The sequence below is a fragment of the Oryctolagus cuniculus genome, chromosome 2 (genome assembly GCF_051225735.1).
Source record: "Oryctolagus cuniculus isolate XC-2025 breed Fujian yellow rabbit chromosome 2, ASM5122573v1, whole genome shotgun sequence".
Taxonomy (NCBI): Eukaryota; Metazoa; Chordata; class Mammalia; order Lagomorpha; family Leporidae; genus Oryctolagus; species Oryctolagus cuniculus.
Window position 1 is genome coordinate 93,772,813 of NC_142868.1, and position 14,919 is coordinate 93,787,731.

Consider the following 14,919-nt stretch of genomic DNA (forward strand, 5'->3'; position numbering starts at 1 on the left):
CCTGCACTGCCTTGTAAACTGAAGAAGCATTGGGTGGCTCCTCCGGCAGTCATGGAGCCAAGATCCATGAGCACACGTGAGCACACGTAGGCTAATGCTGCCTGTTTAAACAGCCCCAGAACTCCAGTGGGAGGGAAGCGTGCAAGAACCCACTGCCACCTTCCACAACTCTCTGAGAGCCCTCCGGACAACTTCCCACCACCCTAACTCTGGGTGCCAGGGTGCTATTTGCTCAGTGACTGCCCTGAATTCACTCACCACTCAGATCCAGCCTTGGACATCAGGACACCTGCTGGGTGCCCCGTAGCTCTGCCTCTGTGGTTTCCTCGGCTCTGCTGCTGGGCTTGCAACTGGAGCCCTTACAAGTGGATTAATCCATTATGGATTAGAAGGGTGTTATGGGATTGGACTTGTTATCCGAGTGAGCTCGCTCTAGCCCATTTGCTCTGTCTCACCATGCGGCACACTCTTGCTATGTTAGCATGCCCAAGAAGGTCCTCATCAGAGCCTGCACCATGCTCGTGGGCCCCCTGGCCCCTAGGACCCCCAGCCAAGTAAACCTGCATGGCCCCAGGAATTTTGCTACAGCAGCCAATCTGTTCCCGTTTCCTGATGGAAGAATCCAAGAGTCAAGGGTTCTAGAGCCCAACGGTGGAGCAGGAGTCTGGGGTCATTTACCAGGGGGTCTGGCCTCTGGCCGGATGCTTGCCTTCTGTGCCAGTTTCCCCATCTTTTTAGACAGAGGTGATGGGTGCTGGTGCTGTGGCATAGCAGGTAAAGCCACTGCCTGCGACGCCAGCATCCCATATGGGCACCAGTTCATGTCCTGGCTGCTCCACTTCCAATCCCAATGCACCTGGGAAAGCAGTAGAAGGTGGCCCAAGTCCTTGGGCCCCTGCACACACATGGGAGACCTAGAGGAAGCTCCCGGCTCCTGCCTGGCCCAGCCCTGGCCATTACAGCCATCTGTAATGGGAGTGAACCAGCGGATGGAAGATCTCTCTTTGCAACTCTGCCTTCCAGATAAAGAAAATGAATCTTTAATAAAAAAAGTGAGGAAGATTCTTGGCTACACAGTATTCGCGAGGTTCACATGAAAGCTCTTTCAAGGACGTAGTCTAGGTTTCACGCGTGGAACGCTCACAGGAGAATACACAGCACGATGTGCCAACAGCAGGATCGTGCATTTACGGAGTGCAGGAGGGGAGCCTGGAGCTTTCTAGGATTGAAACACCCCGGCCTGACCTCCACTGCCACAGATAAAGAACTCCCACGGATGACTTCCCAGGGAGTTCTTTCCTCTTCTCCGTGTCAGATTCACATGGTGGTGTCTACTCTGAGTGCTTAATCCAGAGCCCCAGGCTAGCAAATTAGTCTTGAGCCTAGGAAACTGAGGCTAACTGAAATAGTGTACTGGACTTTAATGGGCAGGGTCTGCTGTTCACACATTTAAATTGCAGTCATGCCCTGCTTGACGGGGACAGGTGCCGAGAAACACACAATCAGGCACAATCAGAGTCTCTAAGGTGACAACAACGTCACTGAGTGATGCAGCCACTGCCTTCCATGTGCTCTGCCATTGAGCAAACGTCTCTGTGCAGCACATGGTCTGTGCGTCTGTATCTCTATGACCAAAGACTCTGATTCCACCTGCGAGGGATCTATGGCAGCAAGGAAGGATATCTGAAAGCAGGGTAGCCTGGATTGGCGGGCATTTTGGTTACTATAGCTGGCTCTACCATATAGGCGGCATGAGAAGCAAAGCAATGCCCATTGTTTCCGCAGGTGTTGCAGATTTCAAGCAAGGTCTCACCACACACCCTGGCCATAAATTTCAAACCATCTGGGCCGCTTGCAAAGAACAAAGGAAAAGGACAGCAAAGCCTGAGCTCACTTCGGGGGCTGAGATGTTTATCCATCAGGCCAATCCTTCAGTCTTCTGGCTGCTAAAAACGAGAGCCACACAAAGGAAGCCGGGGCCAGGCACCTAGAGAGTTTGCACCATCCTAAAGGGACCAGCAATGTGAGTAGGCAGACACACACACACACACAGAGAGAAGAACCCCTCTTCTTGCCCCAGAGCTATCCACTACAGAGCAGCTGGCAAACAGAGACGGCCAACCAGACAGGCTGTCTGGGATCTCTAGATCTCCCACTGCAACAACCCAGCTCTGCCTTTGTGATAGGAAATGGACACTCGAGGGAAAACAGAAGTAAAAGCTTGATTTCTTTCTTTCTTTTTTTCTTTTTTTTTTTTTTTCAAAACAAAATTGAAATCCAAGCATACAATGGGAAAACAGTCACGGCCGGCGCCACGGCTCACTAGGCTAATCCTCCGCCTTGCGGCGCCGGCACACCGGGTTCTAGTCCCGGTCGGGGTGCCGGATTCTGTCCCGGTTGCCCCTCTTCCAGTCCAGCTCTCTGCTGTGGCCAGGGAGTGCAGTGGAGGATGGCCCAAGTGCTTGGGCCCTGCACCCCATGGGAGACCAGGAGAAGCACTTGGCTCCTGCCTTCGGATAGGCGCGGTGCACCGGCCGTAGTGTGCCGGCCGCAACAGCCATTGGAGGGTGAACCAACGGCAAAAAGGAAGACCTTTCTCTCTGTTTCTCTCTCTCACTGTCCACTCTGCTTGTCAAAAAAAAAAAAAAAAGAATAAAGAAAAAGAAAACAGTCACGAAAGGGTCAGCCGGTGAAGTTGCCTCTTGCGACGCTGGCGCCCCACGCAGGAACACCGGTTAGCGTTCTGGCTGCTCCTGCTGATTAATGCACCTGGAAAAGGAGCACGAGATGGTCCAAGTGCTTGGCCCCTGCACCCACGTGGGGGACTTGGATGGATCTCCGGGCTCACTTCCTGCTCCTCTACCAAGGGGTACTCTGGGGCAAAGGACTTGAAAAGCCCCCATATGCTTCATGTTCTTGGCATGTGGAGTGTTGTTTCACAAATCAAGCCCTGAGAGGTTTGTCTTAAACACACACACACACACACACACACACACACACAGAAAATCCAGAGGTCTGCGCTGCCTTCCACCTCCAGACTTGTGGGTCAGGTGCTCCAGAGACAGTAGCTCCAGGCAGCAACAATGAGCCGGTCTCCAGGGAGACAACTGAGCGACGCCTGTCAAACGACAAGTGCACGGATGCTCTTAACCAGCAACCTCACTTATAAAAACCTGTTCTTACATATACGTGTATGCCTTGAAACATGAGTGGCTGGCACGGCGGTGCATGGGTTAAGCCACCACCTGCAGCGCTGCCATCCCATTGCAGCACTTGTTCAAGTCCAGAGTGCTCCACTTCCGATCCGGCTCCCTGCTGATGCGCCTGGGAAAAGCAGCGGAAGATGGCCCTGCCACCCACATGGGAAAACCTGGATGGAACTCCTGGCTCCTGGCTTCGGATCCTTGCCGCTCCGGCTGTTGCGGCCAGCTGGGGAGTGAACCAGCAAATGGAAGACCTCTCTCTCTCTCTCTCTCTCTCTTTCTCTCTCTCTCTCTGCCTCTTCTCCTCTGTGTAACTCTGATTTTCAAATAAATAAATAAAAATAAAATCTTTAAAAGAAAAGAGGAGCGTGCACCTTCATACACCATGGCCTTCTTTCTAATGGCAAAGTGATAGGAGAAATCCCAATGCCCACCAGTAGGAGGCGATATAAGCTACAGGACATGCATACCATAGACTACTATGCCATTGCATGCATGTACGTGTAATCTCTCTGCATACAACTGATCCTCGCTATCTGTAGAAGCCGCGTGCTGGAAAGTCACTGAGAACAGTGCATTAGCAAACACTGAGCCATTACTCCTAGGGGGGATGCAAAATGAGTCTGCCACGAGCCTCTGGCCCCAACGTTTCCAGCAACAGATCGATAGGTAACCTTGTTTGATGTCTGTTTCTGTTTATAGACGCATTACTTCATAGATAGAGCTGATTCATTAACACTGGACTCCCGGCCAATGGCACTGTAACTCATTTCTGAACAAGGCTTAACACACGTATTCCCCCTAAGGCACGTCCCAGTCTCCTGGCACTCAGGAACACCGGCCAGCGGGCCCGCGCTGTGCCTGATGGGTCACTTTAAATAGTAGATCATGCACAAATGGCACAACAGTGTGAAAAACACGGCAGTAAATAGATGGCACCAAGGACACTTGGCTACAGAATGGGCTGGAACCAGAAGGCAGAGGGTCACCTTGTTCGACCTCCACTGGCGACAGGCACCATTGTGTGACTCCAATTGTCACTGCTCTGTACCTGTCTACAAAGGACCACAAAGTAGGCAGGAATCGATTAGAGGCTACAGATGCATTGTAAGACCAGAATCTGCAAAGAATGAAGATCCATTATACACACTCACGCACACGCACACACACACATACACAAAACAAAAATCCTGTGTCCATCAGTGTTAAGGAACTACAGTGTGGAAATCACCAGGGTTTCCCATTCATTTCTTCCCCGAATGTAAATTTTTTGATAAACAACAATGCTCTACTTGAAAGTCTGTGTGTGACCCCTATTTTCTTGTGGGAATAGCTAAAAGGAAAAAAAAGCATTCCTTATTTGAAGAAAAGGAGTACATAAAGAAAAAACAAAGGCTGAATACACAGAACCATCTAGAAGGAAAGGAAGAAACACGGGGACTGACAGTAACTAGGACCTGGCCACTGAAGGGTGCGTGGCGAGAGGACGCCCTCAGCCAAGCGAATCACACGGTGGAGGGACAAACACTTCCCAGTGCTAAAGCGAGAACCGTCGTCTGGGTTACCAACAGAACGCTTGAGAAGATGTTCATCATTCAAATAAATAAAGTAAAGAAGAGGATCTCTTCTCTGAAAGATTTATTTATTTATTTATTTGAAAGTCAGAATGAGAGGCAGAGAGAGAGAAAGATCTTCTATCTCTTGTTTCACTCCCCAGATGGCTGCAATGACCAGGGCTGGGTCAAGCTGAAGCCAGGAGCCAGGAGCTTCTTCCAGCTCTCCCCCATGGGTGAAGGGGCCCAAACATGTGAGCCATCTTCCACTGCTTTCCCAGGCTCATTAGCAGGGAACTGGATGGGAAGTGGAGCAGCTGGGACTTGACCGGGAACCCATGTGGGATGCTGGGGTTGCAGGTGGCAGCTGAACCTGCTACACCACAATGCCAGCCCCAGAATCCATCATGTTTTCCTATAAGCAAATAGAAGAATAGGATAGAAATGTACGGAGCTCCTTGGTGATGAAAATAATTGCATTGTACTAGCCTTTGCAGCAGTATAGTACAGAGCTGAGGGTGGCTACGGGCAATGTGTGGGTGGCTGTGTCTTCAGGATTCATAAATTAAACGCCTATTCTCCAGCTGAGGAGGTAGTTAGGTGCGTAGGGTGGAGCCCTCATGAATGGGGCCAGTGCCCTTGTGAGAGACACAGAGAGGCAGTCTCTCTCTCTCTCTCTCTCGCTCGCTCTCTCTCTCTCTCTGCCAGGAGAGAACAGAGAAAGGAGTGTGTTTCTGCAAACCAAGAATAGAGCTCTCACCAGGAACCAAATGCACTGGCACCTTGACCTTGGCGTCCCCGGAACTGTGAGGAAGTAGCTTCTGTTGTTTAATCCCCACCCCCAGGCTATGGTATTTTGTTACTGCAGCCCAAGCTTAGGACACAAAGGGTCAACGGCCTTGGTCATGGCCCAGCTTGCCAAGAAACTACCAAAAAGCTAAAGAAGATGGAAAGAAGGAAGTGCGGGAGGAGCAGGGAACAATTTTTCATGATGAAAGCCAATGAAGATATCTTAAATATTTTTTAAATAATACTTTATAATCCTATCCATGACAATAATTTCTTAAGAGTTGGCTTTTCTTTTCTTTTTTTTTTTTCAGAGATATATGTATTTATTTGAAGGCAGAGCGACAGAGAGAGGGAGAGACAAAGAGAAAGATGTTCCATCCATTGGTGCACTCCCCAAATGGCCACAACGCCCAGGGCTGGGCCAAGCTTGAAACCACATGGGTGGCAGGGGCCTAAGCACTTGGGCCACCTTCCACTGCTTTCCCAGGTGCATTAGCAGGGAGCTGGATCAGAAGTGGAGCAGCCAGGACTTGAACTGGTGCCCACATGGGATGCCAGGATCCCAAGAGGCAGTGTTACCCACTAGGCCACCATCCAGCCCTGAGAGCAATCTCTGCCTGTACCAAACGTGAGGAGCTAACTTCCGTTGTCTAAGCCACGCAGGCTACAGCATTTTGCCACAACGGGAGCTCCAATTCCAAATACATCCTAGTGGTGTCACTGGATAGATGTGATTCCTTAGTTCCAAAACAAAGCATTTATTTGTCTTGGGAGTTTGTCAAAGGCTTTCTGAATATACAATGAATAAAATTCAGCCTGAAGGGGCCCAGCCAGGACCCCCCTCCCCCATAGCCTTCCTCATCCTGGGATTCTTCAGAGCAAGGTCTCGCCTAGAACACACCCCACACCCCACAAACCCTGCCCACGACTCCAGAACCTTCTCAAGCATCAGCCCGGGGAAGCTGATGTTCACGACCCCGGCTCCCACCCAATAGTCACCACTCAGAGCACTTATTTCATTAGAGCCTGGGCCACAGAAATCAGCACTTAATTGTTTAAAAATTGCTTTTTGCATGACCGTTTCCTCCAAGGACCCCGTGAGCGCCGTGTCTCCCTCTGTTTCTGTGTCTTTTACTGTTTGTGGCCCTGAACTTTGAATCCAGTAGCAGCTCAACAGAAATCACCTGACTGATTGATTACAGGAGACGCCAAGGCCCGGAGACCATCCAAAAGCAAAGAAGAAGAAATGGCACGAGATAACTCTTCTCCCTACACTTCTTCACAAACAAGACAGTTTTACTCGAGGTCCTTAACCATTTCAAGAACAGGCAGGGCAGCACCTAGAGTCCCCAGCTGTAGCCATGGGAGTTGAGTTTCGGGAGTCTTAGACAATGCTGAAACCTTAGATGCAGCAGAACCAGGTACAGAATCCCCACTCCACACTCTGAACCCTGGGTACTCTGCACAGCTACCAAGGGTGGGAATATTTGGATATTTATGAAATCATTCGCAAGCCATACAAAATTGCCAACTTGAAAATTAGCCTGGGCCGGCACCGTGGCTCACTTGGCTAATCCTCCGCCTGCGGTGCCAGCACCCCGGGTTCTAGTCCCGGTTGGGGCTCCAGGTACTGGTCCCAGTTGCTCCTCTTCCAGTCCAGCTCTCTGCTGTGGCCCAGGAAGGCAGTGGAAGATGGCCCAAGTGCTTGGGCTCTGTGCCTGCATGGGAGACCGGGAGGAAGCACCTGGCTCCTGACTTCAGATCGGTGCAATGCCGGCCGTAGCAGCCATTTGTGGGGGGTCAACCAACAGAAGGAAGACCTTTCTCTCTGTCTCTCTCTCATGTCTATAACTCTCTCTCTCTCTCTCTCTCTCTCTCTCTCTCTCTCTGTCTAACTCTGCCAGGCAAAAAAGAAAAAAAAAAAAAGAAAGAAAGAAAATTAGCCTGTGGAGCCAGCATTGTGGGCAGTGGGTTAAGCTCCCACTTGCAACACCAGCATCGTATAGCAGAGCACTGGTTCAAGCCCCGGATGCTCCACTTCCGATCCAGCTCCCTGCTATGGCCTGGGAAAGCAGTGGAGGATGGCCCAAATTCTTGGGCCCCTGCACCTGCGTGGGAGACCTGGAAGAAGCTCCTGGCTCCTGGCTTCGGATCATCTCAGCTCTGGCCGTTGCGGTCATTTGGAGAGTGAACCAGCAGATAGAAGATCTCTCTATCTGTCTGTCTTTCAAATACATAAAATAAATCTTTTAAAAAACACTGCTTAATTAAGACTAACTAGTGATTTCAGTTGGTAATTACTTTATGCCTTTTTGAGAGTCAATGAAAGACATAAATCAAAAGGTAAGACTAAATCACCTTCTTTTTTTTTTTTTTTTTTTTGACAGGCAGAGTGGACAGTGAGAGAGAGAGAGACAGAGAGAAAGGTCTTCCTTTGCTGTTGGTTCACCCTACAATGGCCGCCGCAGCCAGCGCACCGCGCTGATCCGATGGCAGGAGCCAGGTACTTATCCTGGTCTCCCATGAGGTGCAGGGCCCAAGGACTTGGGCCATCCTACACTGCACTCCCTGGCCACAGCAGAGAGCTGGCCTGGAAGAGGGGCGACCGGGACAGAATCCGGCGCCCCGACCGGGACTAGAACCCGGTGTGCCGGCACCGCAAGGTGGAGGATTAGCCTAGTGAGCCACGGTGCCAGCCTAAATCACCTTCTAACGCACCAGTGCTGTCTCCCAAGCACACGTTCCCTGTCTTTCAAACCCGCGGCCCAGGAGGGAGAAGTTAGTGAAAGGGGCCACGGGTGACAACCTGAGCAGCTCAGTGGACCAGATGATCTGGCTCCCAAGTCCTTTCTGGCGCTGATACTCAAAGGATTACACAAAAATTCTCTGAGATAATCAGCTGTGACATGTTGTTCTCACTTAATTTTCCTCCATGGCCTGGGGAGGGGGGAAGTCTTGCTCTAAAATTTTGGGGAAGAAAAAAATGTGAGGTCCAAAAGAGGTTTCTAAACAGTCCAGCACCTGGAGAGAGAGTTTTAAAAGCTGGAGATAGGGAGAGAGGAGTGGTGTTGGCACAGCGGGTTCAGCCACTGCCTGCTGCTGCTGGCATCCCAAAAGGGCACCAGTTCCAGCTCTGGCTGCTCTGCCTCCAACCCAACTCCCGGCTAACGCACCTGTGAAAACAGCAGAGGACGGCCCAAGGACTTCAGTCCCTGCCTGCCACCCATCCAGTCCCGGATGGAGTTCCTGGTTTTTGGGTACCATCTTGCCCATAAGCCAGGAGCCAGGAGTTTCTTCCGGGTCTCCCACATGGATGCAGGGCCCAAGGACTCGGGCCATCCTCTACTGCTTTCCCAGGCAACAGCAAAGAGCTGGGTCAGAAGTGGAATAGCCGGGACTCGAACTGGCACCCATATGGGATGCCGGTGCTGCAGGCAGTGGCTTTACCCACTATGCCACAGCACAGGCTCCCTAAAATACATCTTTAAAAAAAAACTGAAACACTCCAAATAGGAAACAGAAACGAATTCAAGTTCTTTGAACCTAACAATAACAACAGCAGCGACAAAGGTCCTGTGACCTAAGGTAGCAATGGCAACGTCACACTCTGGGGCCTTTTGTTCACCTGTACGGGATCTGGAATTAGTGTGTGTCCCTAGAGGGCTGCGGTCAGGGCAAGGCGTAAGTGTGGCCAGGTACAGGAGGAGCAGCAACAGCAGTCTGTTTTCAGACACCACTCACACTCCTGGGTATTGGGGACAACTGGGGACAGCTGTCAGCCCTCCCCTCAATCAGGGGGTGCTGGGATGCAAATGTAGAAGGAGTAAGGATGGGTGGGAACAGAGAGGCAAGTCGGAGAGGGTGCTGTGTGCTCTGGGCGCTGGTGAGAGACAGACGATGATAACACGGCACAGAAAACACAATGCAGACAACGTGCTGGACCCATATGAGTTATCTCGGAGGGGCCTTAGGATAAACCTGCATGTTACACGTTTTCTCATTCCCATTGTACAACCGAGTGGAATTAAGCAAAGATCAACCAAGTGCGGACGACCGAAGATGCTGTCTCCGAGCCCTGTGCTAACAAGGGAACCCGCCACCATCACTTGTGCTCCTAGGAGAGACTCGGAGGCAGGCAGAAGAGTGGGCAGGCGTCTAGGTGGGACCAAAAGCGAGGCCCTTAGGTGTGCACTGGTCGGAGGCTGTGGGTGTGGAGAAGCTGAAGGCAGCTCATGAGAATCAAGGCGCTCTGTGTGATGGGTGGCGATGCCTTGTGCCTGGGCAAATGATGGAACCCGAGACAACACTTAGGGAAGCTGTCATTCATTGGCCAAGCCCTGACCCTTGGGCATTTATTGTTCCAGGACTGGCTTTTTGTCTTCCTGGATCATTCCTGGGGATAGCAGTCTGACGTCTTACAAGTCTGACTCAGAGCAAGCTGGCTTCCTGGCCTCATTAGTATAAATAAAGGCTTTGCTTCCTAGACTGGGTGCTACAGGTTATAAGCCAGAATTAGGTCTTTAGTTCTGTTCTCCCACTGTCCATAGTTCTTTGGTGTGAGTCTGTGCAAAGCAAAATAATCCCCAATAATTAGCAACCTACTCTCCAGCCCCAGAGAAGCAGGTGAGGCAGCTGCTGCCCGGGATCCAATTCATCAAAAGATGTGATGAGAATGACACTCACCGATGAGCTGGACACACACTGGAACACCAGCAGGCATTTCTTTCAAAAAAGTCAGGTGATTTTGTTGCCTTTTCTATTTACTGATTTTCTTTTATACCATGATTAATAAATTATGGGGAAATGATCTGATAAATAAATCATGGGAACATGAAAGCCTTCATAACCCAGGCTATGCCCGAGGAAGACGCTTGCTAAGGAGTCTTTGGTAAAGCGGGCTTGCAAAGGCTTCTCTCTCTGCTACACTGCCCCCAAGGTCACAGGCAGGACCACAGCCCGAACGGGGGAAGTCACGGGGCTGATGGGAGTGGTTAAGATTCAGTGCTCAAATGTCGCCCTGGCTTGGTCCCCGGGACTCCCTCTCTGCTGGCCACTGTGAGTCCCGCCCCGCAGCCCAGTCCAAGGGCCACATTCGTGTTAGAACCCGACAGACGACAGCCTGTCTAAATGGCCACTTGCCACGTGTCCGTGAACCCCACAGTTTCTGAGCATTAGGTGAAGACACTGACATAAGGGGTCCCCTGCTGGATCATGAATTCTGAGGGCAGGCCCAGGACCTTGTGGCTAAGCCAGCTGCATCCCAGGTGAGGGTGTTTGGGTCTGCATCCTGGATGCACACTCTTGGAGTCCAACTCCCGGCTGATGAGATCCCTGGGAGGCAGTGGTGATGGCTCAAGTAGAAGCTGGGACCCTGCCACCCACAGGAGAGCTCTGGAGTGGTTGCCAAGGCTCCTGGCTCCAGCATTGGCTCAGCCCCGGCCATTGCATGCTTTTAAGGAGTGAACCGCACAAGGATTGGAGTTCTCTCTCTCTCTCTCTCTCTCTGCCTATTGGTCTCTTTGTTTGGTCCTTCCTTCCTTCCTTATTCCTTCCTGTCCATCATTTCCCCTCCCTTCCCCTCCCTTCCCCTCCCCTATCCTCCCCTATCCTCCCCTACCCTACCATAGCCTTCCTTCCTCCCTCCCTTCCTCTCTCTCATGAATAAGCAAACACAATCTCATTTTTTAAACACATAATTCTGTCCTCCCTGCAAACACACTCATCTGATGGGAAGCAGAATTCCAGGGAAGCTACAGGATTCTGAATCTACATAAAGGCTGGTCTAGGCTAATTCCCTGTGGCTCAACAACTTTATTCCCCCTACACGAATGCATCTGAGATATCCGTACCCTCCTCACAGGCCCTTACAGCCCCCATCTAGAAAAGTCCAGGTCCTGGCTCAGATGCCAGCTGCTCAGGGACACCTCCCCTCACTGGGTCACCTCGACAATGATGCACCTGCTTTGGCTTCCATGGGTCTTTGGGAAGAATGTGACAAATACTTTCCCTGTGGTAGCACAGTTATTTTCATGTGTTGTTTATCTCCCTCCCTATGGGATGCATTTCTTTTGTTTGTTTGTTAATTATTATTTCTTTGAAAGGTAGAGGGAGGGAGAGACAGAGACAGGGAGAGAGACAGAGAGAGAGAAAGAGAGAGAGTGTAAAAGAGAGATCTTGCATCTGCTGGTTCATTCTCCAAATGGTCCCAGTGGCTGAGCTGGGCCAGGCCAAAGCCAGGAGCCTGGAACTCCAACCTTGTCTTCAACGCGGGTGGCTGGGGCCCAAGTACTTGGATCACCTCTGCCGCCTTCCCAGGAGAACCTGGGTTGGAAGCAGGGCCAGCGCCCTGATCAGGGACGCAGGCATCACAAGACGCGGATTAACCTTCTGAATGTAACAAGGTCGTACCGCTGGTCTCCGTGCATTTCTTTCTGGCAAACCCGGGTCTTCCTGTCTCCCAGTGCCTGGCACCCCACAGCACCCTGTGATCCACCCTTCTCTTTTGTATTTCACAACAGTCCAAGGAAGAAAGGGTGGCAGTCACGAAAACCAGGACACCACAAAAGCAAGTGCTGCTGCCCGGTCTTAAAGCAAATAGCTATGGCCCAAGCTCGTCCCCATGACATCTCTGCCTCCCGCAGCTGCTCTCACAAGGCCATAGCACAGCCCCACAGTGGTCCAGTTCGGTCTGGGGGCGCACAGCTCATTTCGTGAGGCGTGCTTGGAATTCAGCCGAAGCACCGGTGCCCACGCACAACGTTTGCCTGCACAGAGCCCTCTGCTTCTCTCTTTCCTTATCCAGACACACACACACACACAAGCGTAGGTGCCGTAGAGTTTCCTCACTGGTCAGTGGAAAGTAAAGAGGAGCGCTGACCCCACTGACAGCTGGGGGGGTGCACTTGCTGCACCTGCTGTCGCCACCAAACACGGATCCTGTGCTTAATCTGCAATGCTCACCACGAGGGCTTCTGCAGCTGGAGATAGGAATTTCCTGCTCAGCGGGGAAGGCCACCCCTGCTGGGAGGAAGGCAGACTGATCTCACCAGCCTCGGCCCTGGCCTGGCTGACTTAAACCCTTCACTCCCTGCTTGGCAGCCTTGGAGCCGCTTTCTAATTGCCATTTGTCTTCCCGAGTTAGGGCTCCCCCAGGGCAAGAGGGGGGTGCTGATCCAAAGGCCTGCATGTTTTGATTTGCAAGAGATGCACAGTCTTCATGATACATTAGCAAACTGACATTTGTGTTCCACATGCCACAGGAAAACGCGGTATGTGAAAAGCAAAGCAGCTCGTGTTTGTGACGGGCTTGTCCCGTGGGTCCTGTCTTTTGTTGTTCCACGGCCCTTGTGGCATCTCAGGAAGCTTTGCTCCATCCCCTGCACGTCTGAACATGCTTTTCTACACAGTCCCAACGAAAGTCACCAGAAAGGTCCACCAGCGCTCCACTGGCAACGTCTGGAAGGAAAGAAAGTGATTGGAAAAAGAAAAGACTCTTGGTCGTTTATCTGTAAGTTGACTGTAATGTTTCAGACAATCAATTTTCCCACAAACCTGATCAGATGGTACTCCCCACCCCTCCAAAGCCCTCAGCAGACAGAGCACGTCTGGGGATGCCATGGGGCATGGGGCTACTCACGTTCTCCGAGCGGAGCCGCTTGGCAGGACAGCCCCCGTCCCTGGGGTGAAGCATGTAGTACAGTCGGACTTTGCTGGCATGTTTTCGGCTCTGGGGAGAAAAGGAGAGGCAGGTGTTTGTAAAGGAGGAGGCATTTGTGGTCTTAGGAAACAGTCAGGGACATTGCAAATGTGAAGGAATGTTTCCAGGAGAGAACTTCCTGCACTCCTGGGGTTTCAGATAAGTCAAAGGACTCACCCGAAGCCCTGAGGCTGCTGTCAATACAGAATAAGACAAAGGTGCAAGCTCCAAGAAGTGGATAATGTATTGCACTGCCCCCGAAATTAAGGACAGACAGGTCAGCAAAGAGAGTAGCACACAGGTCAACTGGGATGCACAAAGAAGCAACAAGGGGATGGATTGTTCTCACTCTCCACCCTGTCCTGAGGAGCTTGGGCAGGCACTGCCCCCTACAGCTGTCCTTTTGTCTATTCTCCCACAGGGGTCCTCTGAGGTCCGACACCACTCAGCCAATAGACACATTGCATGCATGTGCAGGGACCAATCAGCCACACCACCTGCAAGCAGGCTCAAGCAATGGGAATAAAGGCGGGACTATTAGTTTCTGGCAAGACTGACAGCTCCGTGCCCTATCCAGACTCCCATCACTCGAGACTTGTTTATTTTTTATTGTTATCTTTATTTATTCATTTGGGGGCAGACAGATCAGATGGAGAGAGCACACATCATCTGGTTCACTCCTCACATGTCCGCAGCTACCAACACTGGGCTGAAGCCAAAGGCAGAAGGCCCGAGCACAGCCCAGGTCACCCATGTGGGCATCACCACTACCTTCCAAGGTCCACATTAACAGGAAGCTGGAGCCAGGAGCAGAGCCAGGCTCCATCCCAGGCCCTCTGATGTGGGACCCCGCTGTCCCATGGGGCATCTTCACTGCTAAGCCAAGCGCCCACCCCTCCCGTGACTGCAGAGCAGCACTGTAATTCCAGCTCCCGCGTCCCCACCTGAGGCTGGGCGGCCCAGTGAGCAGAGCAGAGAGAGAGCAGGCTGAGGTTCAGATTCTCGGCACTGGTCCTAGCTCTTTCCACCTGGGTGACTCTGGGCCAATGACTAGAATTGGCCACCAAATACACGTACACTCAAAATGGGTCAGGTTTCCCGATACTTGTTAAGGTGGCCGTGCAGCCCTGCCTTACCCAACCTGCCTCTCGTACACCCTCCTCCACTTCCTGTGTAGTGGGAAACTACAGCTGCCCACAAAACTGCCTCTTGGAGTCAGTGCCAGCCAAAAGTAACCAACATGGCGGCCAGCCATGTCCCCACATTGACCTCAGGCAAATCGTAAGGTCATTCTAATAAAACTACTATGGCTGACACTCCTACACCCATCATGCACCTGACACCATGATACTTACAAGAGCTGACACCAGGATATTTACAAGAGCTCCACAAAAGGTCAAAGACTTGGGCAGTACTAAAACTCCACCCCAAATTCTGCCCCCATGAACACTTCATTAAGCCCCGCCTCCCAGACTCCACCCACAAGGCCTGAAGATCACACAAAGGGATGGCCCCACACCTTGTTGAGGGCACTCTCTTTTGAGTATGTCTGAACTCCTTTTTTCTTTTTATTTATTTGTATCTCATAAACACAACATTAGCAACATAGTAATTTTTCCCACTGTACCCGCCCTCCCATGCACTACATTCCCCCCTTCTTCCTCCCTCTCCTGTTTAG

General features: G+C 51.5%; 1 protein-coding gene across 3 annotated transcripts in view; it reads right to left on the reverse strand.

The window, feature by feature from the left end:
* The window catches only part of ZMAT4 (zinc finger matrin-type 4), a 367,435-nt gene that overhangs the window by 222,786 nt on the left and 129,730 nt on the right, over positions 1 to 14,919 (reverse strand). For all 3 annotated transcript variants that reach the window (XM_051832388.3, XM_051832389.3, XM_089327366.1), the window contains exon 3: positions 13,182 to 13,271. In XM_051832388.3, coding sequence (XP_051688348.1) covers positions 13,182 to 13,271 — 90 coding nt within the window. The remainder of the gene's footprint in view (positions 1 to 13,181; positions 13,272 to 14,919) is intronic.